Source organism: Coregonus clupeaformis, chromosome 37, assembly GCF_020615455.1.
Source record: "Coregonus clupeaformis isolate EN_2021a chromosome 37, ASM2061545v1, whole genome shotgun sequence".
Classification (NCBI taxonomy): domain Eukaryota; kingdom Metazoa; phylum Chordata; class Actinopteri; order Salmoniformes; family Salmonidae; genus Coregonus; species Coregonus clupeaformis.
The window spans coordinates 124,915-151,553 of record NC_059228.1 but is presented as its reverse complement, the minus strand read 5'-3'; the positions used below and the strand labels follow the sequence as shown (position 1 = coordinate 151,553).

Here is a 26,639-nt window from a genome sequence, read left to right as displayed (position 1 = left end):
TATTTCATTCTATGGGAGCTGATGTTAGTTCCTCTTAACACACTGACAGCAGACCACGATTTCATGTGATTATATCTTAGATAGAAGGCTGTGTTTACGTCTTAGATAGAAGCAGGCCATTGAATGCCTTCATCACGAGGGGCATGTAAAGGCGTTCTGACATACAACAGACTTTTCGGTATGTTATATCAAATAAAGTGAGCACATATCATGCTAAATCAATGTTAATATACAATGTATACAGAGACACTCCATAGAAAGCCTTCTGGACAACTGTTGATGCTTACCATTCTCAAGGGAATAATGGATTGGTTTGGGAATTCCCAGGTCTCCATCTTTGGCGAAAACTGTGAATATTTCCGAACCCTGAGGACAGAAGTGTTATTAGAAAAGTCTGAGCTATGAAACAAATCAATGTAATTACCAGTAAAACAGGATTGGTAATCAGCTTTGAGGCATTAGAGGCACTCAGGATAAATACAGCTGGAGTATTTATCTGCAATAGCTACATTGACGATAACAGTTTGCTTGTTGGACTATAATGAAGATGTATATATAAGAAATAGAGAAGAATATGATATATTAATACTATAAAATATAATTTTGTTGTTCAGTCTACATGTTACCAGTTGCAAAATTTATACCATGCTCCCCCTGAATGTATTTTCTATTGTCCATATTATGAAGCCTTGAATGAATACAATCTCAGTTTCTAAATTATTATCGACATCAAAAACAGCAATATAGTTAACATGGTAGTTCAATAGTTGAACAGTCATGTTGTTGCTGAATGTAACACATGAATTATCACTCAGTGTATATAATTACACTTGTTTCATGCTGATAAGAAGGAGATTCATTAGACAAAGACCGTAACAAAAAGTTGCAAAATGTTTTGACATGTAAACAGAAAACATTTTATAGCGAAAACTAGAGTTTCTATTGGACAAATTCAAGTAGGTCCCTCCCCGTTTCATTCTGTTTGCTTCTATTTGCTTCCGTTTGGTTCGTAGTGAATACACCCCTGGAGCAGTCCACCGCAAAAACACAGCATTGGGCTACTAAGAGACTGCAGAGAGAGAACCCACTGGTCACAAACGGGTTGAAACAATGTTTCCTTGTAATTTCAACAGAAAAAGTAGATATATTTCCTACTGATGACATTGAATCAACATGGAAAACTGTTTGGATTTGAAAGAAGTCATCAACATAAAGGAATTTCTGGACTTTTTCAACGTGCAATAAGTAGAAATCACTCCCCTATGGATAGAGTGAAGCTGTATTTCTCAGTCCACTCGCTTCCTAAGTTCAACTGATCAGTTTTCCTCACATGTTTTCGGTCTAATCATTTAGATTGCTGCTGCCTGCTAACATGTTAAATGATTATTATTTTTTTACATGTATTCTGTGTGCATTCCTTTATAACCACGGAGACGCGAGGTAGTCATTTCATTATCTTTTGTGCTTATGTAGCTAGCTACATTATTTTATTAGCTCTGTAAAGAAATGCTAATGGTGTCAGAGAAGTTTTAGCTTGTGTTGTATCCTTTGAAGCTGCCCTGGCCTTATCATGACCCTCACCTGTATATTAATTTGGCCTGTTCAGAGGTCACCAAGCACAACATAACTTCAGCTTGTAACTTAGCTAGAAAGATGTGTTGGTATCGAGTAATTGTGTCTGGCCCACTCCCAGTAAGGGGGAGTGATGAGCTCTACAGCAGACTCGCACAACTCAATCGCTGATTGAAAACAATTTTCTGCCCTTACCAAAAGGTCGAATTTATAGATAACTGACCCTCTTTCTGGGACTCCCCCACAAACAGGACCAAGCCTGCAGAATATGTGAGTGGAGCGAGGAGTGGAGCGTGCACAATTTGACTGGAGCTTGGAGCGAGTCTCCCAAATGCTGGAGTGTCGGCATTCTCGCCCACTCCAATGTTGCGCCAGTACCGCTCCAGTAGCGCTCTCTTCAGTAGCGCAGGACATGCCTGGCCCAGCATGCTACTTGTGTGCTGCTATAGCCCTTGCTTTAGCTACTGTCATGGAGTTTGATAAATATTTTATTAAAAAAACTGATAAAACACACAGGGGCAAAATCAAGGTGACTTACAAAGATGAGGAGGACCAAGAGCTAGAGAGAGAGTGTGGTGATGTAGTGTCCACAGCTAAAGAATAATTGTAGAAAAAGAAAATATATACAGTATTCAGACCCCTTGACTTTTTCCACATTTTGTTATATTACAGCCTTATTTTAAAATGGACAACAACAAAAACATCTCATCAATCTACACACAATACCCCATAATGACGAAGCACAAACTGGTTTTTTGAAATGTATTAAAAAAATTATTAACATAAGTATTGCGACCCTTTACTCAGTACTTTGGTAAAGCAACTTTGGAAGCAATTACAGCCTCAAGTCTTCTTGGGTATGACGCTACAAGCTGGCAAACCTGTATTTGGGGAGTTTCTCCCATTCTTCTCTGCAGATCCTCTCAAGCTCTGTCAAGTTGGATGGGGAGCGTCGCTGCACAGCTATTTTCAGTTCTCTCCCGAGATGTTCGATTGGGTTCAAGTCTGGACTCTGGCTGGGCCACTCAAGGACATTCAGAGACTTGTCCCGTCCCGAAGCCACACCTGCATTGTCTTGGCTGTGTGCTTAGGGTCGTTGTCCTGTTGGAAGGTAAACCTTCGCCCCAGTCTGAGGTCCTGAGCGCTCTGGTTTTCATCAAGGAGCTCTCTGTACTTTGCTCCGTTCCTCTTTCCCTCGATCCTGACTAGTCTCCCAGTCCCTGCTGCTGAAAAACATCCCCACAGCATGATGCTGCCACCACCATGCTTCACCGTAGGGATGGTGCCAGGTTTCTTTCAGACGTGACATTTGGCATTCAGTCCAAAGAGTTCAATCTTGGTTTCATCAAACCAGAGAATCTTGTTTCTCATGGTCTGAGAGTCTTTAGATGCCTTTTGGCAAACTCCAAGTGGCCTTTTACTGAGGACTGGCTTCCGTCTGGCCACTCTACCATAAAGGCCTGATTGGTGGAGTGCTGCAGAGATGGTTGTCCTTCTGGAAGGTTCTCCCATCTTCACAGAGGAACTCTGGAGCTCTGTCAGAGTGACCATCGGGTTCTTGTTCATCTCCCTGACCAAGGCCCTTCTCCCCCGATTTCTCGGTTTGGCAGAGTCTTGATGGTTCCTAACTTCTTTAATTTAAGAATGATGGAGGCCACTGCGTTCTTCGGGACCTTCAATGCTGCAGAAATGTTTTGGTACCCTTCCCCAGATCTCTGCCTCGACACAATCCTGTTTCGGAGCTACGGACAATTCCTTTAACCTCATGGCTTGGTTTTTGCTCTGACATGCACTGTGGGACCTTATATAGACAGGTGTGTGCCTTTCCATATCATGTCCAATCAATTGAATTTACCACAGGTGGACTCTAATCAATTTGTAGAAACATCTCAAGGATGATCAATGGAAACAGGATGCACCTGAGCTCAGTTTTGAGTCTCATAGCAAAGGCTTTCAGTACTTATGTACTTTTTTTTATTTTTTATAAATTTGCAAAGAAATTTAAACACCTGTTTTCACTTTGTCATTATTGGGTATTGTGTGTAGATTGACGAGGAACATTTGTAATTTTTCCATTTTAGAATAAGGCTGTAACGTAACAAAGTGGAAAAAGTCAAGGGGTTTGAATACTTTCGGAATGCGCTGTATATCCCGAAAGCATGATGGTGTATTACGTGCACATGCTAACAGAAAGGAACAAGGTGGGTATCTAGCTAAGTGTGTCATTGCAGCAAAGTATTTATAAACTATTAATCAGATCTCTTAAAAGTTTAGTTCATTATCTTTACAATAGGCTATCATTGATTTTGGCCCAATAGGCCTGACATATGACCTCTTTCAAAGAGCTTTCCGTTTTGATAGGGTTATTTTGCCTAAAAACATTTTAGGTTTATCTATAGAAACATTCAAAAAACATTTTGTTCCATGATCTAGCCTGGTTTATTATTAATAGTAGAATAACTGAAAAGTCAATAATAATTCATGTTCTGTGGAGCTCATGTGACAATTAAATTACATCAAAATATATTATCACGCCGATTTATGCCTATATTAAATGTAGGCTATATGTCTGCTTAGGCCTATATCCGTGACTTTGTCTAGGCTTATTTTGGTACCAATTTAAGGTAGGCTGTCAATAGGCTAATTAAGCTTTAATTTGTATTTATAGAGAAGGAGATACAGCAGCAATGAACTTTGCAGGAGAAAGACACATTCCAAGATTACTTTTCTGCACGTAAAGCCCCAGCGGTGTTGCGGGAGAGAAAGAAGCAATTGGATGATGCTTTCTTCAAAATGGTTAACTTGGACTATGAGCCCCTAATTAAGGGAGTACGGGAAGGGATGAGGTAATTTGCAAGTGTAGCTCAACCAGGCTACACACCGCCTTGCTATAGTATTGTCTGAGACACCCTCATGCTCCATTCCCTCCAATAAATGGAAGCCAAGCTGAGAGACCTATTGCAACTAGGTGATGGTTTTGTTGTGTCAACTGAAATTTGGACTAGCGGTAGGGGACACAGTTTCCTGGGGATTATTTCCAGTTTAATTGACGGGAAATAAAAAGGCCACAAGGCTTTGTTGAGCTGCGAGCACATACAAGGACACCACACAGCAGAGACAATTTACCAAAATATGAAAGTGTACTTAGGAACTGAAACGTGCTGCGACAGGTAATACGAGTGGTGACTGACAGCGCAAGCAAGATGGTCAAGACCTTCAACCTACCTGGTTTTAAAGAAACCGATGATGATGGACAGGAGGAAAATGAGGCATCCGACATGAAGGAGGAGGGCGCACCTGTCACACCCTGATCTGTTTCACCTGTCTTGTGCTTGTCTCCACCCCCCACCAGGTGTCTCCTGTTTTCCACATTATCCCCTGTGTATTTATACCTGCATTTTCTGTCTGTCTGTTGCCAGTTCGTCTTGTTTTGTCAGGTCTTACCAGCGTGTTTCCCGTTTCTCAAGTTTTTGTTTTCTAGTCTTCCCGGTTCCGACCTTTCTGCCTGCTCTGACCCTGACCCTGAGCCTGCCTGCCGTTCTGCCCCTTTTTAACTCTGCCTTGGATTACGAACCTCTGCCTGCCCTCGACCTGCCCTTTTTCCTGCCCCTTTGTTATAATAAATATTCTGAGAACCAAACCATCTACCTCCTGTGTCTGCATCTGAGTCATATCCTGAGTCGTGATAGTACGAACTGGACATGACAGACCCAGCAGACTCGGACCAGCTCCTTCAATGCTGTCTGCCTGCAAGGAGCTACCACTGGAAGACATGAGGAGCTACTTCAGAACCTTATGGAAGGACTCCATACCTTGGCGGAATGCCATGACCAGGGTTTCAACTCTTTACTGGAGCAATTCCGCATAGTATCTATTGGGCAGCAAGCCACAACGGAAACCTCCCGGACGCTCAGTAGCTACCATTTCCCCAGCCTACCCCGGCTTCCCAAGAATCCTGCTTATCTCCTCCGGAGCGGTATGTTGGGGATCCTGGAAACTTTCTGGCGTTTCTCTCCCAGTGCTCCCTCATCTTTGAGCTGCAGCCTTCTTTGTTTCCTTCAGATCGTTCGAAGATAGCGTATCTCATAACGCTGATGTCTGGAGGTTGCTCGCCAGGGAGCAACAATCCGCCATTTGCCTTTGTCTGGAGGATTTCAAAGCGGAGGTGAGGAAGGTGTTTGATTCTCTGGTGTCTGGGAGAGAGGCGGCTCGGAAGCTACTTCAACTACGTCAAGACTTCCATAGTGTGGCAGGCGAGAGTGCCTGGAACCATGAGTCCCTGGTCAACACCTTCCTTCATGGATTATCGGAGGAAATTAAAGACAAGCTCGCAGCTCGGGAGTTACCCATGGACCTCGACTCCCTCATAGCCTTGACCGCAAGGATCGATGGGCGCCTACGGGAACGCAGGAGGGACAGGAGGTCTGTTCTCGGCCACACTCGCTTGTCCACGGTTTCTCCCTCGCCTCTGAAGAACCCTGGAACTCCTCGACACCTGCATTCCCGAGAGAATCCGTAGTCACCTGAGTTCCCTCGGGAATCATCGGGGACTGGCGACTCGTCTCCTCCAGAGCCCATGCAGCTGGACATGGATAGATTGTCTCCTAATGAACGTTTACACAGGCTGAGCTCCAACATTTGCCTGTATTGTGGTACTACAGGATATTATATATCCACCTGTCCAGTAAAAGACCAGGCTCATCAGTAGGTACGGGTACGCTGGTGGGCCATACTGGGAGTCTCCAAACTACCATTACTTGTACTCCTCTCCATGGTATCCTGCTGTGGGGTGACCGGTCTAAATCTCTCCGGGTGCTCATTGACACTGGGGCTGATGAGAGCTTCATGGATGCTAGCCTGGTATCTGAGCTGGTTATCTCCACACAACTCCTCTCTAGTCCCATGGATGCCAGAGCATTGGACGGACGTTCCATTGGCAGGGTCACTCACAGTACAGTTCCCATTAAACTGTGAGTGTCGGGCAATCACAGTGAGTCCATACAGTTTCTACTAATTTAATCTCCTTATGTTCCTGTGGTGTTGGGATTTTCATGGCTCCAGAGGCACAGCCCCTTGATCGACCCGGCTTCAGGTTCTATCCTGGGTTGGAGCCTGTTCTGCCACGCACATTGCCTTAAGGCGGCGCAGCCTGCCCCGGGATGTCCTCCTGCTGGCTTGGGGAAAGCCTCGGATCTCTCCGCCATTCCCGCGGAGTACCAAGACCTCCAGGAGGTTTTCAACAAGGCTTGCGCCATATCCCTCCTGCCCCTGGTCCCATATATCCCTGGACTTTGTTACTGTTCTCCCCCCATCAGATGGCAACACCATCATCCTTACGGTTGTGGATAGGTTTTCCAAAGCTGCACATTTCATTCCTTTTCCCAAGTTGCCCTCAGCCAAGGAGACGGCACAGCTTATGGTGCAGCACGTCTTCTGGATCCATGGACTTCTGGTCGACATGGTCTCGATCTTGGTCCTTAGTTCTTGTCCAGGTTCTGGAAGGCATTCTGCACCCTGATTGGTTCATTGGCCAGCCTGTCCAGGTTTCATCCCCACTCTATCGGCCTTCGTTGCCTCGTCTCTGCCAACCCCACCACCTGGAGCCAGCAACTCGTGTGGGTGGAGCACGCCCGCAACACCATTTTTACATTTACATTTTAGTCATTTAGCAGACGCTCTTATCCAGAGCAACTTACAGTTAGTGCATACATTATTTTTATATTTTTCATACTGCCCCCCGTGGGACTCGAACCCACAACCCTGGCGTTGTAAACGCCATGCTCTACCAACTGAGCTACATCCCTGCCGGCCATTCCCTCCCCTACCCTGGACGACGCTGGGCCAATTGTGTGCCGCCTCAGCTCGGCCACTGGTCTCTTGACCTTTGAGTGTTCCTTGGGTTACCAGCCTCCGCCCTTCCCTGAGCAAGAGGAAGAGGTCAGCATACCCTCGGCCCAGATGTTCGTCCGCCGCTGTCAGCGTACCTGGAAGAGAGCCCGGTCCGCTCTTCTTAAGACCACCTCCAGGTAACGGCAACAGGCGGACCGCCACCGGACCCCGGCTCCCCGCTATCGTCTCGGGCAGAGGGTATGGCTCTCTACTCGGGAACACCTGGGATAGGATAAAGTAATCCTTCTACCCCCCCAAAAATAAATAAATAAATAAAATAAAATAAAAAAAATAGTATAATTGTAGTGGTTATCCAACTGGCTATAGGGTGAATGCACCAATTTGTAGTCGCTCTGGATAAGAGCGTCTGCTAAATGACGTAAATGTGCCCTTGAGCAAGGCACTTAACCCTAATTGCTCCTGTAAGTCGCTCTGGATAAGAGCGTCTGCTAAATGACTAAAATGTAAATGTAAAATGGGATCTGGCCCTCAGGGTGGAGTGCCGTAAACTTTCCCCCCGCTTTATTAGCCCTTTCCCCATCTCTAAAATCCTTAGCCCCACTGCTGTTTGTCTTCTGTTGCCCTACACCCTCCGTCTACATCCCACTTTTCATGTGTCTAAGATTAAACCTCTGTCTTACATCCCTTTGTCTCCTGTTGCCAGGTACTGACACCACTAGCTGGCCTCACTGATAATATACAGAAAGAGTTTGGGAACCTGGGCATGATTCTCCCTACCATGTCGGAAATAAAGAAACTCTTGACTACCGTGTCTCAGCTCATATACATTGCTGTTTTTGCAGAAACACTAACAGATAACATCTCCACTCGGACAGGCGATATTATATAATGCTAAACATCTTGTCCTACCCGCCATCCTGGACCCCTGGTTTAAAACTGAGTGGGTGATAAGGGATGAGCTAGTGCGTAACCAGCTTGGAGAGATACGCAACCTCTTTGTGAAGGAAACTGAGGCTATCAACACACCTTCATTCAACAGCAGCGGTCCTCTCTAGCGGTCCATTGTAGACGCGAAAGGTCGGCCATCAGAAGAAACGCAGACGAGGACGTTGTCACCTTTTGGAAAGACAACTTTTCATCCCTGCCCCGCCTGGAAAGAGTTGCCTGAAGAGTTTTTCTTAACCCCAGCAGAGAGGGTATTCTCCGCTGCTGGCCGGCTCTCCAGGTACCATTGCATGAGCCTGAAGCTACAGACTCTGGCCAAACTCATGTTTCTAAAAATGTATTCAAAGGCACTGATCCTAATTCACAGCCTATATCACAATTTATAGACTATAACAATTTAATACAACAAAATGTTGTTTAAATGCAGAGTGCTTAATGTTCCTGCGAGCCTACTGTGTCGCACTCGCAAATGCTTCACAATTTATTTCTTTGTAGGCTATAGCCTTGAAATAATTGAAATAATAGGTTACTGATATAGCCTAAATAATTCATTTTCATTCCTTCTTAGTTTTTTTTGTGAGGAAGCAACAATTTTTGCGGAGTGGTTGGAAAGGATGTGGAGCTCTGTGTTGAGCGGGATTTCGACCTGCTGCCTGGCCTGCTGAGAAGTGATGGACTCCACCCTAGCTGGAGGGGTGCTCTCATCTTATCTATCAACATAGACAGGGCTCTAACTCCTCTAGCTCCACAATGATATGTGCAGGCCAGACAGCAGGCTGTTAGCCAGCCTGCCAGCTTAGTGGAGTCTGCCACTAGCACAGTCAGAGTAGTCAGCCCAGATTTCCCCATTGAGACCTCAATCTACTTTAGGTCGGGAAAAACTAAACATGGCGGTGTTCACTTTATAAATCTCACTGGAATAAAGACCTCCTCCATTCCTGTCATTATTGAAATAGATTGTGATAATTAATTCATCTCATATCTCAAAATAGGACTACTTAATGTTAGATCCCACACTTCCAAGGCTTTCATAGTCAATGAACTACTCCCTGATCATAAACTTGATGTGATTGGCCTGACTGAAACATGTCTCAAGCCTGATGAATTTACTGTGTTAAATGAGGCCTCTCCTCCTAGTTACACTGGTGACCATATCCCCCGCGCATCCCGCAAAGGCGGAGGTGTTGCTAACATTTACGACAGCAAATGTAAATTTACGGAAAAAAATACTGTTTTCGTCTTTTGAGCTTCTAATCATAATCTATGCAGCCTACTCAATCACTTTTTATAGCTACTGTTTACACGCCTCCTGGGCCATATACAGCGTTCCTCACTGAGTTCCCTGAATTCCTATCGGACCTTATAGTCATGGCAGATACCTATGCATTGCCACAATCATACCCTGGATCTAGTTAACTTAACGTTGTGTACAGTGAGGGAAACAAGTATTTGATCCCCTGCTGATTTTGTATGTTTGCCCACTGACAAAGAAATGATCAGTCTATACTTTTTATGGTAGGTTTATTTGAACAGTGAGAGACAGAATAACAACAAAAAAATCCAGAAAAACGCATGTCAAAAATGTTATAAATTGATTTGAATTTTAATGAGGGAAATAAGTATTTGACCCCCTCTCAATCAGAAATATTTCTGGCTCCCAGGTGTCTTTTATACAGGTAACGAGCTGAGATTAGGAGCACACTCTTAAAGGGAGTGCTCATAATCTCAGCTTGTTACCTGTATAAAAGACACCTGTCCACAGAAGCAATCAATCAGATTCCAAACTCTCCACCATGGCCAAGACCAAAGAGCTCTCCAAGGATGTCAGGGACAAGATTGTAGACCTACACAAGACTGGAATGGGCTACAAGACCATCGCCAAGCAGCTTGGTGAGAAGGTGACAACAGTTGGTGCGATTATTCGCAAATGGAAGAAACACAAAATAAATGTCAATCTCCCTCGGCCTGGAGCTCCATTTAAGATCTCACCTCATGGAGTTGCAGAACTACACGGGAGGATATTGTCAATGATCTCAAGGCAGCTGGGACCATAGTCACCAAGAAAACAATTGGTAACACACTACGCCGTGAAGGACTGAAATCCTGCAGCGCACACAAGGTCCCCCTGCTCAAGAAAGCACTTATACAGGGCCGTCTGAAGTTTGCCAATGAACATCTGAATGATTCAGAGGAGAACTGGGTGAAAGTGTTGTGGTCAGATGAGACCAAAATCGAGCTTTAAGGCATCAACTCAACTCGCTGTGTTTGGTGGAGGAGGAATGCTGCCTATGACCCCAAGAACACCATCCCCACAGTCAAACATGGAGGTGGAAACATTATGATTTGGGGGTGTTTTTCTGCTAAGGGGACAGGACAACTTCACCGCATCAAAGGGACGATGGACGGGGCAATGTACCGTCAAATCTTGGGTGAGAACCTCCTTCCCTCAGCCAAGGCATTGAAAATGGGTCGTGGATGGGTATTCCAGCATGACAATGACCCAAAACACACGGCCAAGGCAACAAAAGAGTGGCTCAAGAAGAAGCACATTAAGGTCCTGGAGTGGCCTAGCCAGTCTCCAGACATTAATCCCATAGAAAATCTGTGGAGGGAGCTGAAGGTTCGAGTTGCCAAACATCAACCTTGAAACCTTAATGACTTGGAGAAGATCTGCAAAGAGGAGTGGGACAAAATCCCTCCTGAGATGTGTGCAAACCTGGTGGCCAACTACAAGAAACGTCTGACCTCTGTGATTGCCAACAAGGGTTTTGCCACAAAGTATTAAGTCATGTTTTGCAGAGGGGTCAAATACTTATTTCCCTCATTAAAATGCAAATCAATTCATAACATTTTTGACATGCGTCTTTCTGGAATTTTTTGTTATTATTCTGTCTCTCACTGTTCAAATAAACCTACCATTAAAATTATAGACTGATCATGTCTTTGTCAGTGGGCAAACGTACAAAATCAGCAGGGGATCAAAAACGTATTTCCCTCACTGTAATACCCTAGATGCAGTCGCACCTTTAAAAACAAAAACATTTGTCACAAGAAATTAGATTCCGAGCCCTGAAGCAGGCTTCCAGAAAATTGGAACAGAAATAGTGCTCCACCAAACTGGAAGTCTTCCGACCAGCTATATGGATGGCTTGTCCTCTGACAAATCAATGGTAAGTTCCGGTGTTCCTCAAGGTTCCGTTTTACTACCACTGTTGTTTTCATTATACAGTGGGGGAAAAAAGTATTTAGTCAGCCACCAATTGTGCATGTTCTCCCACTTAAAAAGATGAGAGAGGGCTGTCATTTTCATCATAGGTACACGTCAACTATGACAGACAAAATGAGGGAAAAAAATCCAGAAAATCACATTGTAGGATTTTTTATGAATTTAATTTGCAAATTATGGTGGAAAATAAGTATTTGGTCAATAACAAAAGTTTCTCAATACTTTGTTATATACCCTTTGTTGGCAATGACACAGGTTCTGTAAGTCTTCACAAGGTTTTCACACACTGTTGCTGGTATTTTGGCCCATTCCTCCATGCAGATCTCCTCTAGAGCAGTGATGTTTTGGGGCTGTCGCTGGGCAACACAGACTTTCAACTCCCTCCAAAGATTTTCTATGGGGTTGAGATCTGGAGACTGGCTGGCCACTCCAGGACCTTGAAATGCTTCTTACGAAGCCACTCCTTCGTTGCCCAGGCGGTGTGGTGGCTTAGTGGGTAAGAGCGTTGTGCCAGTAACCGAAAGGTCGCTGGTTCTAATCCCCGAGCCGACTAAGTGAAAAAATCTGTTGACGTGCACTTAAGCAAGGCACTTAACCCTAATTGCTCATGTAAGTTGCTCTGGATAAGAGCGTCTGCTAAATGATGTAAATGTGTGTTTGGGATCATTGTCATGCTGAAAGACCCAGCCACGTTTCATCTTCAATGCCCTTGCTGATGGAAGGAGGTTTTCACTCAAAATCTCACGATACATGGCCCCATTCATTCTTTCCTTTACACGGATCAGTCGTCCTGGTCCCTTTGCAGAAAAACAGCCCCAAAGCATGATGTTTCCACCCCCATGCTTCACAGTAGGTATGGTGTTCTTTGGATGCAACTCAGCATTCTTTGTCCTCCAAACACGACGAGTTGAGTTTTTACCAAAAAGTTCTATTTTGGTTTCATCTGACCATATGACATTCTCCCAATCCTCTTCTGGATCATCCAAATGCACTCTAGCAAACTTCAGACGGGCCTGGACATGTACTGGCTTAAGCAGGGGGACACGTCTGGCACTGCAGGATTTGAGTCCCTGTCGGCGTAGTGTGTTACTGATGGTAGGCTTTGTTACTTTGGTCCCAGCTCTCTGCAGGTCATTCACTAAGTCTGGGATTTTTGCTCACCGTTCTTGTGATCATTTTGACCACATGGGGTGAGATCTTGCGTGGAGCCCCAGATCCAGGGAGATTATCAGTGGTCTTGTATGTCTTCCATTTCCTAATAATTGCTCCCACAGTTGATTTCTTCAAACCAAGCTGCTTACCTATTGCAGATTCAGTCTTCCCAGCCTGGTGCAGGTCTACAATTTTGTTTCTGGTGTCCTTTGACAGCTCTTTGGTCTTAGCCATAGTGGAGTTTGGAGTGTGACTGTTTGAAGTTGTGGACAGGTGTCTTTTATACTGATAACAAGTTCAAACAGGTGCCATTAATACAGGTAACGAGTGGAGGACAGAGGATCCTCTTAAAGAAGAAGTTACAGGTCTGTGAGAGCCAGAAATCTTGCTTGTTTGTAGGTGACCAAACACTTATTTTCCACCATAATTTGCAAATAAATAAATAAAAAATCCTACAATGTTATTTTCTGGATTTTTTTTCTCAATTTGTCTGTCATAGTTGACGTGTACCTATGATGAAAATTACAGGCCTCTCTCATCTTTTTAAGTGGGAGAACTTGCACAATTGGTGGCTGACTAAATACTTTTTTCCCCCACTGTATATTGGTGATGTCATTCGGAAACACAATGTCAACTTTCACTGCTATGTGGACGACACAGCTGTACCATTCGATGAAACATGGTGAAGCCCCAAAATTGCCTACCCTGGAAGTCTGTTTCAAACATAAAGAAGTGGATGGCGGCAAATGTTTTACTTTTAAACTTGGACAAAACAGAGTTGCTAGTCCTAGGTCCCAGAAAACCAAAGAGATCTGCTGTTTTATCTGACAATTAATCTTGATGGTTGTACAGTCGTCTCAAATAAAACTATGAAGGACCTCAGCGTTACTCTGGACCCTGATCAGGGTTGCCAGGTCTATCCAAAATGTCTAGCCCAATGACCTGTCAACCCGCCCAAAAGGCCTGAAAATTAGCCCCATTTTTTATATTTTCCAGCAAGAGGAAAGTTGCTACATTTATCCAATAAACCCTTTTTCCATAACGTTATCGAGTGACTTAAGAAGGAATATTGACGTAATTTGTAATGATGTAGGCTAAGAAACAAAATGTTATTTTCCATCAAAATAATAATTGTCTCAAGAGATAAGATAATTCACCCCTATTAAACTCACCAGATCATTTTCCATCAATGGATGTCAATTTTACTTGTTTGACTGCTATGATTAAGCAATAAGGCCCTAGGAGGTGTGGTAGGACACTTAGCAGGGCTGTATTGGCCTTACACCACAAACCCATGAGGTGCCTTATTGCTATTATAAACTGGTGACCAACGTAATTGGATCAGTAATATGTTTCTTTTTTTATACCCTTCGTACACGATCTGATAGCTTTCAACCAATCAGCATTCAGGGCTCAAACCACCCAGTTTATAATTGTGAATAAATCCCATTTGTGCATGTGAATAACTATAGATAATTCCGACAGAAGAGTTTGAGTGAAGAAAGTTGGACAGAGGATCTCAAAATCACTGTGCAAGAACACATTAAAGGCTATTTTCTGGCAACTGTGCCATTATTATGTGCCAGATGTTAAGACTACAAACTGTTATAAATGGCCTATTTGCGAGATTTACTTGTTATTTCAATAGGCATAGGCTACTGACTAAAATCTGGGTTTATAATTGCAATTCAACTTTGCCATGGTTTGCTGAACTACAGTAGATGCAGGTAGCCTATAGCCCCTGATAGGCCAACATCTCATTTCAGGGAAAAGTCCACAATGAAACTGACATTAAATGTGGAGAATGATACATTTGCCATAGAGCTGTGACCATGATCACAATTGATAACTTCCAATTTAAACAACTAAACATGTCCATTAATAACAGCACAATAATACAAGGCTACAACAACAATAAACTGAAGTTATAGGCTATTTATTAAATCTGTTTGCCAGCTCCAGGTAGGCTACACAAGTGGCACAGATTTATTTGCAATGACTCCAGCAATATAGTCATTTCAACATATTTATTGTCTCAAAAGGTAGGCTACAGTAGCCTACAATGGCTTATAAATTAATAGCCTACTTGATGTCCAACAGATTTCATTGTGGACTTTTTCCAATGACAGAAGTACAGAAGGGAGTTTAATAACTTCCATTCCATTTCAACTTCCAACTTTCCAATCGCACAGCGCTCCAGACCCAAGAAGTGAGCAAGTGTAAAACCCTTCGCTTGATACGGTTGTCCACGAGAAAATGTGAGATTAGAATGCAGTTTACTTTAAACGATCTCTGACCAAATTTATCTAAAGCGCTCTAGTGCGCCTAAAGTCATTTTCCAGTGCTTTGTCACTTTATATCAGTTCTAGCAGGTTAATATGTTTTATGAAAAAAGGGTTGGAAATAGGTGTCTCCATAATGACAATGTATACTGAACAAAAATATAAATGCGACATGCAACAATTTCAACGATTTTACTGAGTTACAGTTGTCATGATTTGCCCTCATGGGCTGAGGATCAAAGATGCCGGCTAGGCAAAGTTTGAGCACCCCCTTTCCTGGGGGTCAGTTTTATGACCGGTCGTAAATTCCTTGCAGAAACGTTATTTTCCGTGCCATGCAGTATTGGGAGAGGGAATTTCCCTGTGAGACAAAGGAAGTCTTCCCGCCAAGACTCCAACATCCAAAAGTGGATAATGAAACAATATCCCTACTTAAAAGAAAGTGGGAAATGTTTTTTTTTTTTTTGTCATTTAGCAGACGCTCTTATCCAGAGCGACTTACAGTTAGTGAATACATATATATTTTTTTATACTGGCCCCCCGTGGGAATCGAACCCACAACCCTGGCGTTGCAAACGCCATGCTCTATCAACTGAGCTACATCCCTGCCGGCCATTCCCTCCCCTACCCTGGACGACACTGGGCCAATTGTGCACCGCCCATGAGTCTCCCGGTCACGGCCGGCTGCGACAGAGCCTGGATTCGAACCAGGATCTCTAGTGGCACAGTTAGCACTGCGATGCAGTGCCTTAGACCACTGCGCCACCATGTTGTGATGTCATTAAAGACGGAACAACATAACTGTATCTCTGGGGGTGTACACTTCCCAGTTATGAGGTTTGCATCTAATTGTTGTATAAAACAAATGATTAAGTATAATAATACATTTGTGAAGATAACAATGTGATTGTTTTCAATATTGATTTGTTCTCAGTCAGAGGCCACGCCCAGATGAGCACAAACATGATGGAATGCCCCTTTTACCCCCAGTGCATAAAAAGCCTTGTTACGAAATTCACCTTAGACCAGGAAGCCCACGGCTTAAACTGGTTGACACTCTACAAGACCAGCAGACGTGAAGCGTGAGCTAAACGTTACAAAATGGTTTCAAACTACAACTCCATTACCAAAGGAAGACCAAGCATACTACAGTATAAGCCGGATGTTGCAAATGGTTGCAAAATTTCTACAAGACCAAGAAGCGTGAAGCTGAAGCTACACATTACAAGACCAGAAAGACCAGAAAATGTGAGATGTCAGTCCACACGTTTAAAATGGAGAAACTCTAAAACTCTCAACCTCTACACGAGATGAAGAAGCAGACAATGCACTAAACCTTATCATTTCATTCTGCAGCTGGCATGTATAGTCGTCTAGAGAACTTGCACTAAAGACATGAGTTGGGAAGGACAATCTCTCTCCGAAAACCGCTGGTATATCTGAGGTATCCATTCTAACCACTACTACGACCAGAAACTCTGCCAAGGACATTGGGATCTCTGGTGGGCAAACCAGAGTCCTACATCATCAACTCAACTATCGAGGACAGCTACACGTAAATACATGTTGCATTTCTAATCCAAATGAGCGTTTAGTGGGGTTTTAAGCATTTGTATTTCCGTGAGCTTAGTTTCCAAAGTAACCACGACAGTTTGAATCACTGTCTCTCACTTCCACTCTGACTGTCCTTCTACCCAAGCATTCATGCTATTGTTAGTCCAGTCAACTAGGGGCCTGTTTTCATTGTATTACGTTAGCAATCAATAACCAATGTGTGTGTGTGTGTGTGTTTGTACTGTGTTATTATTTAGTTAGTTAGTAAATAAATAATTAAGCCAATTTGTGTACTGCTGATTCATCAATAAGGTTAGGGTTCTTGCAGGTTCAAGGATTATGCGACGTTCAGAATGAGACTGATAAGTGGTAATTATTTAATAAGTCACTGTTATCGATATATAACATACAGTGGGGAAAAAAAGTATTTAGTCAGCCACCAATTGTGCAAGTTCTCCCACTTAAAAAGATGAGAGAGGCCTGTAATTTTCATCATAGGTACACGTCAACTATGACAGACAAATTGAGGAAAAAAAATCCAGAAAATCACATTGTAGGATTTGTAATGAATTTATTTGCAAATTATGGTGGAAAATAAGTATTTGGTCACCTACAAACAAGCAAGATTTCTGGCTCTCACAGACCTGTAACTTCTTCTTTAAGAGGCTCCTCTGTCCTCCACTCGTTACCTGTATTAATGGCACCTGTTTGAACTTGTTATCAGTATAAAAGACACCTGTCCACAACCTCAAACAGTCACACTCCAAACTCCACTATGGCCAAGACCAAAGAGCTGTCAAAGGACACCAGAAACAAAATTGTAGACCTGCACCAGGCTGGGAAGACTGAATCTGCAATAGGTAAGCAGCTTGGTTTGAAGAAATCAACTGTGGGAGCAATTATTAGGAAATGGAAGACATACAAGACCACTGATAATCTACCTCGATCTGGGGCTCCACGTAAGATCTCACCCCGTGGGGTCAAAATGATCACAAGAACGGTGAGCAAAAATCCCAGAACCACACGGGGGGACCTAGTGAATGACCTGCAGAGAGCTGGGACCAAAGTAACAAAGCCAACCATCAGTAACACACTATGCCGCCAGGGACTCAAATCCTGCAGTGCCAGACGTGTCCCTCTGCTTAAGCCAGTACATGTCCAGGCCCGTCTGAAGTTTGCTAGAGTGCATTTGGATGATCCAGAAGAGGATTGGGAGAATGTCATATGGTCAGATGAAACCAAAATAGAACTTTTTGGTAAAAGCTCAACTCGTCGTGTTTGGAGGACAAAGAATGCTGAGTAGCATCCAAAGAACACCATACCTACTGTGAAGCATGGGGGTGGAAACATCATGCTTTGGGGCTGTTTATCTGCAAAGGGACCAGGACGACTGATCCGTGTAAAGGAAAGAATGAATGGGGCCATGTATCGTGAGATTTTGAGTGAAAACCTCCTTCCATCAGCAAGGGCATTGAAGATTAAACGTGGCTGGGTCTTTCAGCATGACAATGATCCCAAACACACCGCCCGGGCAACGAAGCAGTGGCTTCGTAAGAAGCATTTCAAGGTCCTGGAGTGGCCTAGCCAGTCTCCAGATCTCAACCCCATAGAAAATCTTTGGAGGGGAGTTGAAAGTCCGTGTTGCCCAGCGACAGCCCCAAAACATCACTGCTCTAGAGGAGATCTGCATGGAGGAATGGGCCAAAATACCAGCAACAGTGTGTGAAAACCTTGTGAAGACTTACAGAAAAGGTTTGACCTGTGTCATTGCCAACAAAGGGTATATAACAAAGTATTGAGAAACTTTTTGTTATTGACCAAATACTTATTTTCCACCATAATTTGCAAATAAATTCATAAAAAATCCTACAATGTGATTTTCTGGATTTTTTTTTCTAATTTTGTCTGTCATAGTTGACGTGTACCTATGATGAAAATTACAGGCCTCTCTCATCTTTTTAAGTGGGAGAACTTGCACAATTGGTGGCTGACTAAATACCTTTTTTCTCCACTGTATACAGCTGTGGAAAATATTAAGAGACCACTGCAAATTTTTCTTAAATCAGCATCTCTACATGTATGACAGCCATTCAATCCAGTGTCTGTTGAACTCCAACACAGGCACACCTCATTCTACTGAATTAGGTACTGATTAGGTGATCACATGAACCAAATCTTATTTAATTAGGAAAAGTATAAAAACCACTGCTGTGGTCATCACTATCCTCTTGCAATAGGACCAGCTGGATGGCAAAAACAGTGCTAATAGTACCTCAAAAGTAATATTAATAAAAAAATAACTATTGACCATGCCAAAATAGTTTTGAGTGAGGAAAAGAAGGGTTCAATTCTGGCTTTACTGGCAGAGGGATACAGTGAGCGTCAGGTTGCTTCCATCCTTAAAATGTCAAAGACGGCGGTTCATAAGAACAAGGTCAAGCGGCAGACATTGGGGACATCAAAGCTACAGACCAGCAGAGGGCGAAAAAATGACTCTCTACTGACCGGGATGACCGCCAACTCATTCGAATGTCACTCAACAACCGTAGGATGACATCAAGTGACCTACAAAAAGAATGGCAAATGGCAGCTGGGGTGAAGTGCACGGCGAGGACGGTTCGAAACAGCTCCTAGGGGCAGGGCTGAAGTCGTGCAAAGCTAGAAAAAAGCCCTTCATCAATGGGAAGCAAAGAAGAGCCAGGCTGAGGTTTGCAAAAGACCATAAGGATTGGACCGTAGAGGACTGGAGTAAGGTCATCTTCTCTGATGAGTCCAATTTTCAGCTTTGCCCAACACCTGGTCATCTAATGGTTAGACAGAGACCTGGAGAGGCCTACAAGCCACAGTGTCTCTCACCCACTGGGGGGTGCTTCAGCAAGGCTGGAATTGGGCAGATTTGTCTTTGTGAAGGACGCATGAATCAAGCCACGTACAAGGTTTTCCTGGAAGAAAACTTGCTTCCTTTTGCTCTGACATTGTTCCCCAACTCGGAGGATTGGTTTTTCCAGCAGGACAATGCGCCGTGCCACACAGCCAGGTCAATCAAGGTGTGGATGGAGGACCAACAGATCAAGACCCTGTCATGGCCAGCCCAATCTCCAGACCTGAACCCCATTGAAAACTTCTGGAATGTGATCAAGAGGAAGATGGATGGTCACAAGCCATCAAACAAAGCAGAGCTGCTTGAATTTTTGCACCAGGAGTGGCATAAAGTCACCCAACATCAATGTGAAAGACTGGTGGAGAGCATGCCAAGACGCATGAAAGCTGTGATTGAAAATCAGGGTTATTCCACCAAATATTAATTTCTGAACTCTTCCTGAGTTAAAACATTACTATTGTGTTGTTTAAAAATGAACATGAACTTATTTTCTTTGCATTATTTGAGGTCTGACAACACTGCATCTTTATTGTTATTTTGACCAGTTGTAATTTTCTGCAAATAAATGCTCTAAATGACAATATTTTTATTTAGAATTTGGGAAAATGCATTAGTCCCTAATCTATGGATTTCACATGACTGGGAATACAGATATGCATATGTTTGTCACATATACCTTAAAATAAATGGGCCTCACAATCTCGTCACAGTATTTCTGTGCATTCAAATTGCCATCGATAAAATGCAATTGTGTTCCTTGTTCGTAGCTTATGCCTGCCCATACCATAACCCCACCGCCACCATGGGGCACTCTGTTCACAAAGTTGACATCAGCAAACTGCTCAGCCACATGACGCCATACACGTGGTCTGCGGTTGTGAGGCCGGTTGGACATACTACCAAATTCTCTAAAGCAATGTTAGAGGCGGCTTATGATAGAGAAAGGAACATTCAATTCTCTGGCAATATCTCTGGTGGACGTTCCTGCCGTCAGCATGCCAATTGCACAATCCCTCAAAACTTAAGACATCTGTTGCATTGTGTTGTGTGACAAAACTGCACATTTTAGAGTGCACTTTTATTGTCCGCTGCACAAGGTGCACCTGTGTAATTATCATGCTGTTTAATCAGCTTCTTGATATGCCATATCTGTCAGGTGGATGGATTATCTTGGCAAAGGAGAAATTCTCACTAACAGGGATGTAAACAAATTTGTGCACAAAATTTGAGAGAAATACGCTTTTTGTGCGTATGGAACAGTTCTGGGATCTTTTATTTCAGCTCATCAATCATGGGACCAATACTTTACATGTTGTGTTTATATTTTTGTTCAGTGTAAATAGCCTACCTACAACTGGTAAAAAGTTGTCATTATGTGCGTGCATGCTCCTCTGTCTCTGTGACACAGCTGCCTGCTGCAGCACTCTCTCAATACACACACACCCCTCCGGCCCTCCCCAACCCCACAACTCACTCACTCAGTAACAGCCTGCTCACTACCTGATAGTCAGCAGCAGCAGGTCACAGTGAAATAGATGTTGTTGTTTTTTTAAGAGAGAAATGCCATAGCGGCCGCAGTGCAATTTAGAAATAGGCCAAAAACCTGCATGACCAATACATTTTCACCAGTGACATCGTTTTCAAAGTAGCACAATTTTGCTGAAAAACTGTGGACATGGCAACCCTGACTGATTTTTTTACGAGCATGTCAAAAATATTTTATATTTTTTCCATCTTTGTAACATTTCAGAAACTTTTTGTCCAAAAATGGGGGTGCCACAGGGTTCAAATCTCGGGCCGACTCTATTCTCTGTGTATATCAATGATGTCGCTCTTGCTGCTGGTGACTCTCAGATCCAACTCTACGCAGACGACACCATTTTGTATACATCTGGCCCTTCATTGGACACTGTGTTAACAAACCTCCAAACGAGCTTTAATGCCGTACAACAGTCCTTCCGTAGAATCACTACTCTAGGCGGGTCTGACTTAGAATATGTGGACAACTACAAATACCTAGGTGTCTGGTTAGACCGTAAACTCTCCTTCCAGACTCACATTAAGCATCTCCAATCCAAAGTTAAATCTAGAATCGGCTTCCTATTTCGCAACACAGCCTCCTTCACTCATGCTGCCAAACATGCCCTCGTAAAACTGACTATCCTACCGATCCTTGACTTTGGCGATGTCATTTACAAAATAGCCTCCAACACTCTACTCAGCACATTGGATGTAGTCTATCACAGTGCCATCCGTTTTGTCACCAAAGCCCCATATACTACCCACCATTGTGACCTGTACACTCTCATTGGCTGGCCCTCACTACATATTCGTCGCCAAACCCACTGGCTCCAGGTCATCTATAAATCACTTCTAGGCAAATCCCTGCCTTATCTTAGCTCATTGGTCACCATAGCAACACCCACCCGTAGTATGCGCTCCAGCAGGTATATCTCACTGGTCATCCCCAAAGCCAACACCTCCTTTGGCCGCCATTCCTTCCAGTTCTCTGCTGCCAATGACTGGAACGAACTGCAAAAATCTCTGAAGCTGGAGACTCTTATCGCCCTCACTAACTTTAAGCATCAGTTTTCAGAGCAGCTTACTGATCACTGCACCTGTACACAGCCCATCTGTAATTAGCCCACCCAACTACCTCATCCCCATATTGTTATTTATTTTTGCTCATTTGCACCCCAGTATCTCTTTTTGCACATCATCTTCTGCACATCTATCACTCCAGTGTTAATACTATATTGTAATTATTTTGCACTATGGCCTATTTATTGCCTTACCTCCATAACTTACTACATTTGCACACACTGTATATAGATTTTATATTGTGTTATTGACTGTATGTTTTGTTTATCCCATGTTTAACTCTGTGTTGTTGTTGTTTTTATCGCACTGCTTTGCTTTATCTTGGCCAGGTCGCAGTTGTAAATGAGAACTGTTCTCAACTGGCCTACCTGGTTAAATAAAGGTGAAATAAAAATAAATAAATAAATAAAAATGATGCAGAAAAATCCATGTTTTTGTCACTTCTAGATCTGACTACTGCAATGCTCTACTCTCCAGCTACCCATATAAAGCACTAAATAAACTTCAGTTAGTGCTCAATACGGCTGCTAGGATCTTGACTAGAACCCCCCAAAAGGCTAGGGCTGATTTCAAGGTTTTACTGCTAACCTACAAAGGGTTACATGGACTTGCTCCTACCTATCTTTCCAATTTGGTTCTGCCGTACATACTGTACTGTACATGTACGCTACGGTCACAAGACGCAGGGCTCCTTATTGTCCCTAGAATTTCTGAGCAAACAGCTGGAGGCAGGGCTTTCTCCTATAGAGCTAAATGTTTATGGCATGGTCTGCCTATCCATGTGAGAGACGAAAACTCGGTGTCGACCTTTAAGTCTTTACTGATGACTCATCTCTTCAGTAGGTCCTATGATTGAGTGTAGTGTGGCTTGGCTCGGAGGCAGCAGGAGGAGGAGGAGGTCGTCGGGTAAGCTTGGCTTTATACATAGCTTTGGCTTTGTCGAGTAAGGCTTAAAACTATGTATTTTGATTGTAGTTAGGTATTGTAGGTAGGAATCGTGGGTTGTTGTAGGTAGTTATTGTATGTAATTATTGTAGGTTAAGTATTGTATTTGGCGGTGCCGGGTGTAGCATGAAGCTAGCTAGCTAGCTAACTCACCACCTGGACTAGCTGGCGAGTAGCTATTAGCAACGGTTTAGTTGTTTCACGCCTGAGAGTGCCTATAATTACGCCAGCTGGCTGCCTACAATAATTAACCTACCATTCAGCTGTGTTCTAACCTCATTGTCTGAACCGTTAACGTTAGGTAGCAAGTGGCTACTGTGCTTGAAAATTAGCAAGCTTGTTGCAACCTGGATAGCTACTTGTAAACAATAGCTATCCAGGTAGCCCGAGTCGCTCAAGGAATTCGGGACATGGGTGACTAGTTAACGTTAGTTTGGCTCTCTCTGTGTATTCGTGCCGTGAAAGGAGAGGTTCTTCTTTGTCTGAAAGCAATGGCTAGCTAGTTTGCTAACTAGTTATTAGCAACGGTATAGTTGTTTCACGCCTGAGAGTGCCTGTAATTACGCCAGCTGGCTGCCTACAATAATCACATACAATAATTGCCTACCATTCAGCTGTTTTCTAACCTCATTGTCTGAACCGTTAACGTTAGGTACCAATTGGCTATTGTGCTTGAAAATTAGCAAGCTTGTTGCAACCTGGATACCTACTTGTAAACAATAGCTGGAACGACTGAGCGAACAGACGCGAACTGGCTGAGTCAATTCAGTGGCTAGCTTTGCACTTGGCTAGCTAACAGTAGCTGCTAGGGGTAAGTCATAACCTACACTTGTGTTTTTTTTTTTTTACATATTGATAGCCCGAGTCGCTCAAGGAATTCGGGACATGGGTGACTAGTTAACGTTAGTTTGGCTCTCTCTGTGTATTCGTGCCGTGAAAGGAGAGGTTCTTCTTTGTCTGAAAGCAATGGCTAGCTAGTTTGCTAACTATTCTAGCTAGCTAACTAACTAGTTATTAGCAACGGTATAGTTGTTTCACGCCTGAGAGTGCCTGTAATTACGCCAGCTGGCTGCCTACAATAATCACATACAATAATTGCCTACCATTCAGCTGTTTTCTAACCTCATTGTCTGAACCGTTAACGTTAGGTAGCAAGTGGCTACTGTGCTTGAAAATTAGCAAGCTTGTTGCAACCTGGATAGCTACTTGTAAACAATAGCTGGAACGACTGAGCGAACAGACGCGAACTGGCTGAGTCAATTCAGTGGCTAGCTTTGCACTTGGCTAGCTAATAGTAACTGCTAGGGGTAAGTCATAACCTACACTTGTGTTTTTTTTTTTTTACATATTGATAGCCCGAGTCGCTCAAGGAATTCGGGACATGGGTGACTAGCTAACGTTAGTTTGGCTCTCTCTGTGTATTCGTGCCGTGAAAGGAGAGGTTCTTCTTTGTCTGAAAGCAATGGCTAGCTAGTTTGCTAACTATTCTAGCTAGCTAACTAACTAGTTATTAGCAACGGTATAGTTGTTTCACGCCTGAGAGTGCCTGTAATTACGCCAGCTGGCTGCCTACAATAATCACATACAATAATTGCCTACCATTCAGCTGTTTTCTAACCTCATTGTCTGAACCGTTAACGTTAGGTAGCAAGTGGCTACTGTGCTTGAAAATTAGCAAGCTTGTTGCAACCTGGATAGCTACTTGTAAACAATAGCTGGAACGACCGAGCGAACAGACGCGAACTGGCTGAGTCAATTCAGTGGCTGGCTTTGCACTTGGCTAGCTAATAGTAGCTGCTAGGGGTAAGTCATAACCTACACTTGTGTTTTTTTTTTTTTTACATATTGATAGCCCGAGTCGCTCAAGGAATTCGGGACATGGGTGACTAGCTAACGTTAGTTTGGCTCTCTCTGTGTGTTCGTGCCATGTGTTATGACGAGGTGCCCGGACGTTTTTCACGGAATAATACTGCACCTAGTTAGCTAGCTGAATAAACTAGGTTAGTCTATTCCTAGAAAACATTGAACCGCTGTAGTTTACAACAATTATAGTTTCTGAGGTGGAAGTTGGGAGACTTATATTTGGGAGTTGTGGCTCTCTTCTTTCCCAGATGTTTAGTTCATTTTATTCCGATCTCCTCTGCATTATTGTAGCCATCTGCTGCAGCCTGTCAACTATGCCTCTGCCTATCCCTGTTCTCTCCTCTCCGCACAGGCTACACAAACGCCTCACACCGCGTGGCTGCTGCCTCTCTAACCTGGTGGTCCCTGCACGCACGACCCATGTGGAGTTCCAGGTCTCAGGCAGCCTCTGGAACTGCCGTTCTGCTGCCAACAAGGCAGACTACATCCCAGCCTATGCTACCCTCCAGTCCCTCGACTTCTTGGCGCTGACGGAAACATGGATTACCACTGAAAACACTGCTACTCCTGCTGCTCTCTCCTCGTCTGACCATGTGTTCTCGCATACCCCGAGAGCATCTGGTCAGCGGGGTGGTGGCACAGGAATCCTCATCTCTCCCAAGTGGACATTCTCAATTTTTCCCCTGACCCACCTGTCTATCTCCTCATTTGAATTCCATGCTGTCACAGTCACTAGCCCATTTAAGCTTAATATCCTTGTCATCTATTGCCCTCCAGGTTCCCTTGGAGAGTTCATCAATGAGCTTGACGCCTTGATAAGTTCCTTTCCTGAGGATGGCTCACCCCTCACAGTTCTGGGGGATTTCAACCTCCCTACGTCTACATTTGACTCATTTCTCTCTGCCTCCTTCTTTCCACTCCTCTCCTCTTTTGACCTCACCCTCTCACCATCCCCCCTACTCACAAGGCAGGCAATACGCTTGACCTCATCTTTACTAGATGCTGTTCTTCTACTAATCTCACTGCAACTCCCCTCCAAGTCTCCGACCACTACTTTGTATCCTTTTCTCTCTCCCTCTCCTCCAACACTACTCACTCTGCCCCTACACAGATGGTAATGCGCCGTCGCAACCTTCGCTCTCTCTCTCCCGCTACTCTCTCCTCTTCCATCCTATCATCTCTTCCCTCTGCTCAATCCTTCTCCCTCCAATCTCCTGATTCTGCCTCCTCAACCCTCCTCTCCTCCCTTTCTGCATCGTTTGACTCTCTATGTCCCCTATCCCCCCGGCCGGCTCGGTCCTCCCCTCCAGCTTCGTGGTTTGATGACTCATTGCGAGCTCACAGAACAGAGCTCCGGGCAGCTGAGCGGAAATGGAAGAAAACTAGACTCCCTGCAGACCTGGCATCTTTTCACTCCCTCCTCTCTACATTTTCTTCCTGTTTCTGCTGCTAAGGCCACTTTCTACCGCTCTAAATTCCAAGCATCCGCCTCTAACCCTAGGAAGCTCTTTGCCACATTCTCCTCCCTGCTGAATCCCCCCCTCCCTCCTCCCTCTCTGTGGATGACTTCGTCAACCATTTTGAAAAGAAGGTTGACGACATCCGATCCTCGTTTGTTAAGTCAAATGACACTGCTGGTCCTGCTCACACTGCCCTACCCTATGCTTTGACTTCTTTCTCCCCTCTCTCTCCGATAAAATCTTGCGACTTGTGACGGCAGGCCGCCCAACAACCTGCCCGCTTGACCCTATCCCCTCCTCTCTTCTCC

The 26,639-nt window shown here is 43.9% G+C and overlaps 1 protein-coding gene and 1 non-coding gene across 3 annotated transcripts in view; both read right to left on the bottom strand.

The window, feature by feature from the left end:
• Window positions 1-26,639, bottom strand: part of LOC121553608 (cadherin-related family member 1-like) — a 197,916-nt gene that overhangs the window by 131,640 nt on the left and 39,637 nt on the right. For both annotated transcript variants that reach the window (XM_041866854.1, XM_041866855.1), the window contains one exon: window positions 288-366. In XM_041866854.1, the coding sequence (XP_041722788.1) occupies window positions 288-366 (79 nt within the window). The remainder of the gene's footprint in view (window positions 1-287; window positions 367-26,639) is intronic.
• Window positions 7,304-7,382, bottom strand: trnav-uac. The gene has a single exon. It is a non-coding gene; the product is annotated as a tRNA-Val (tRNA).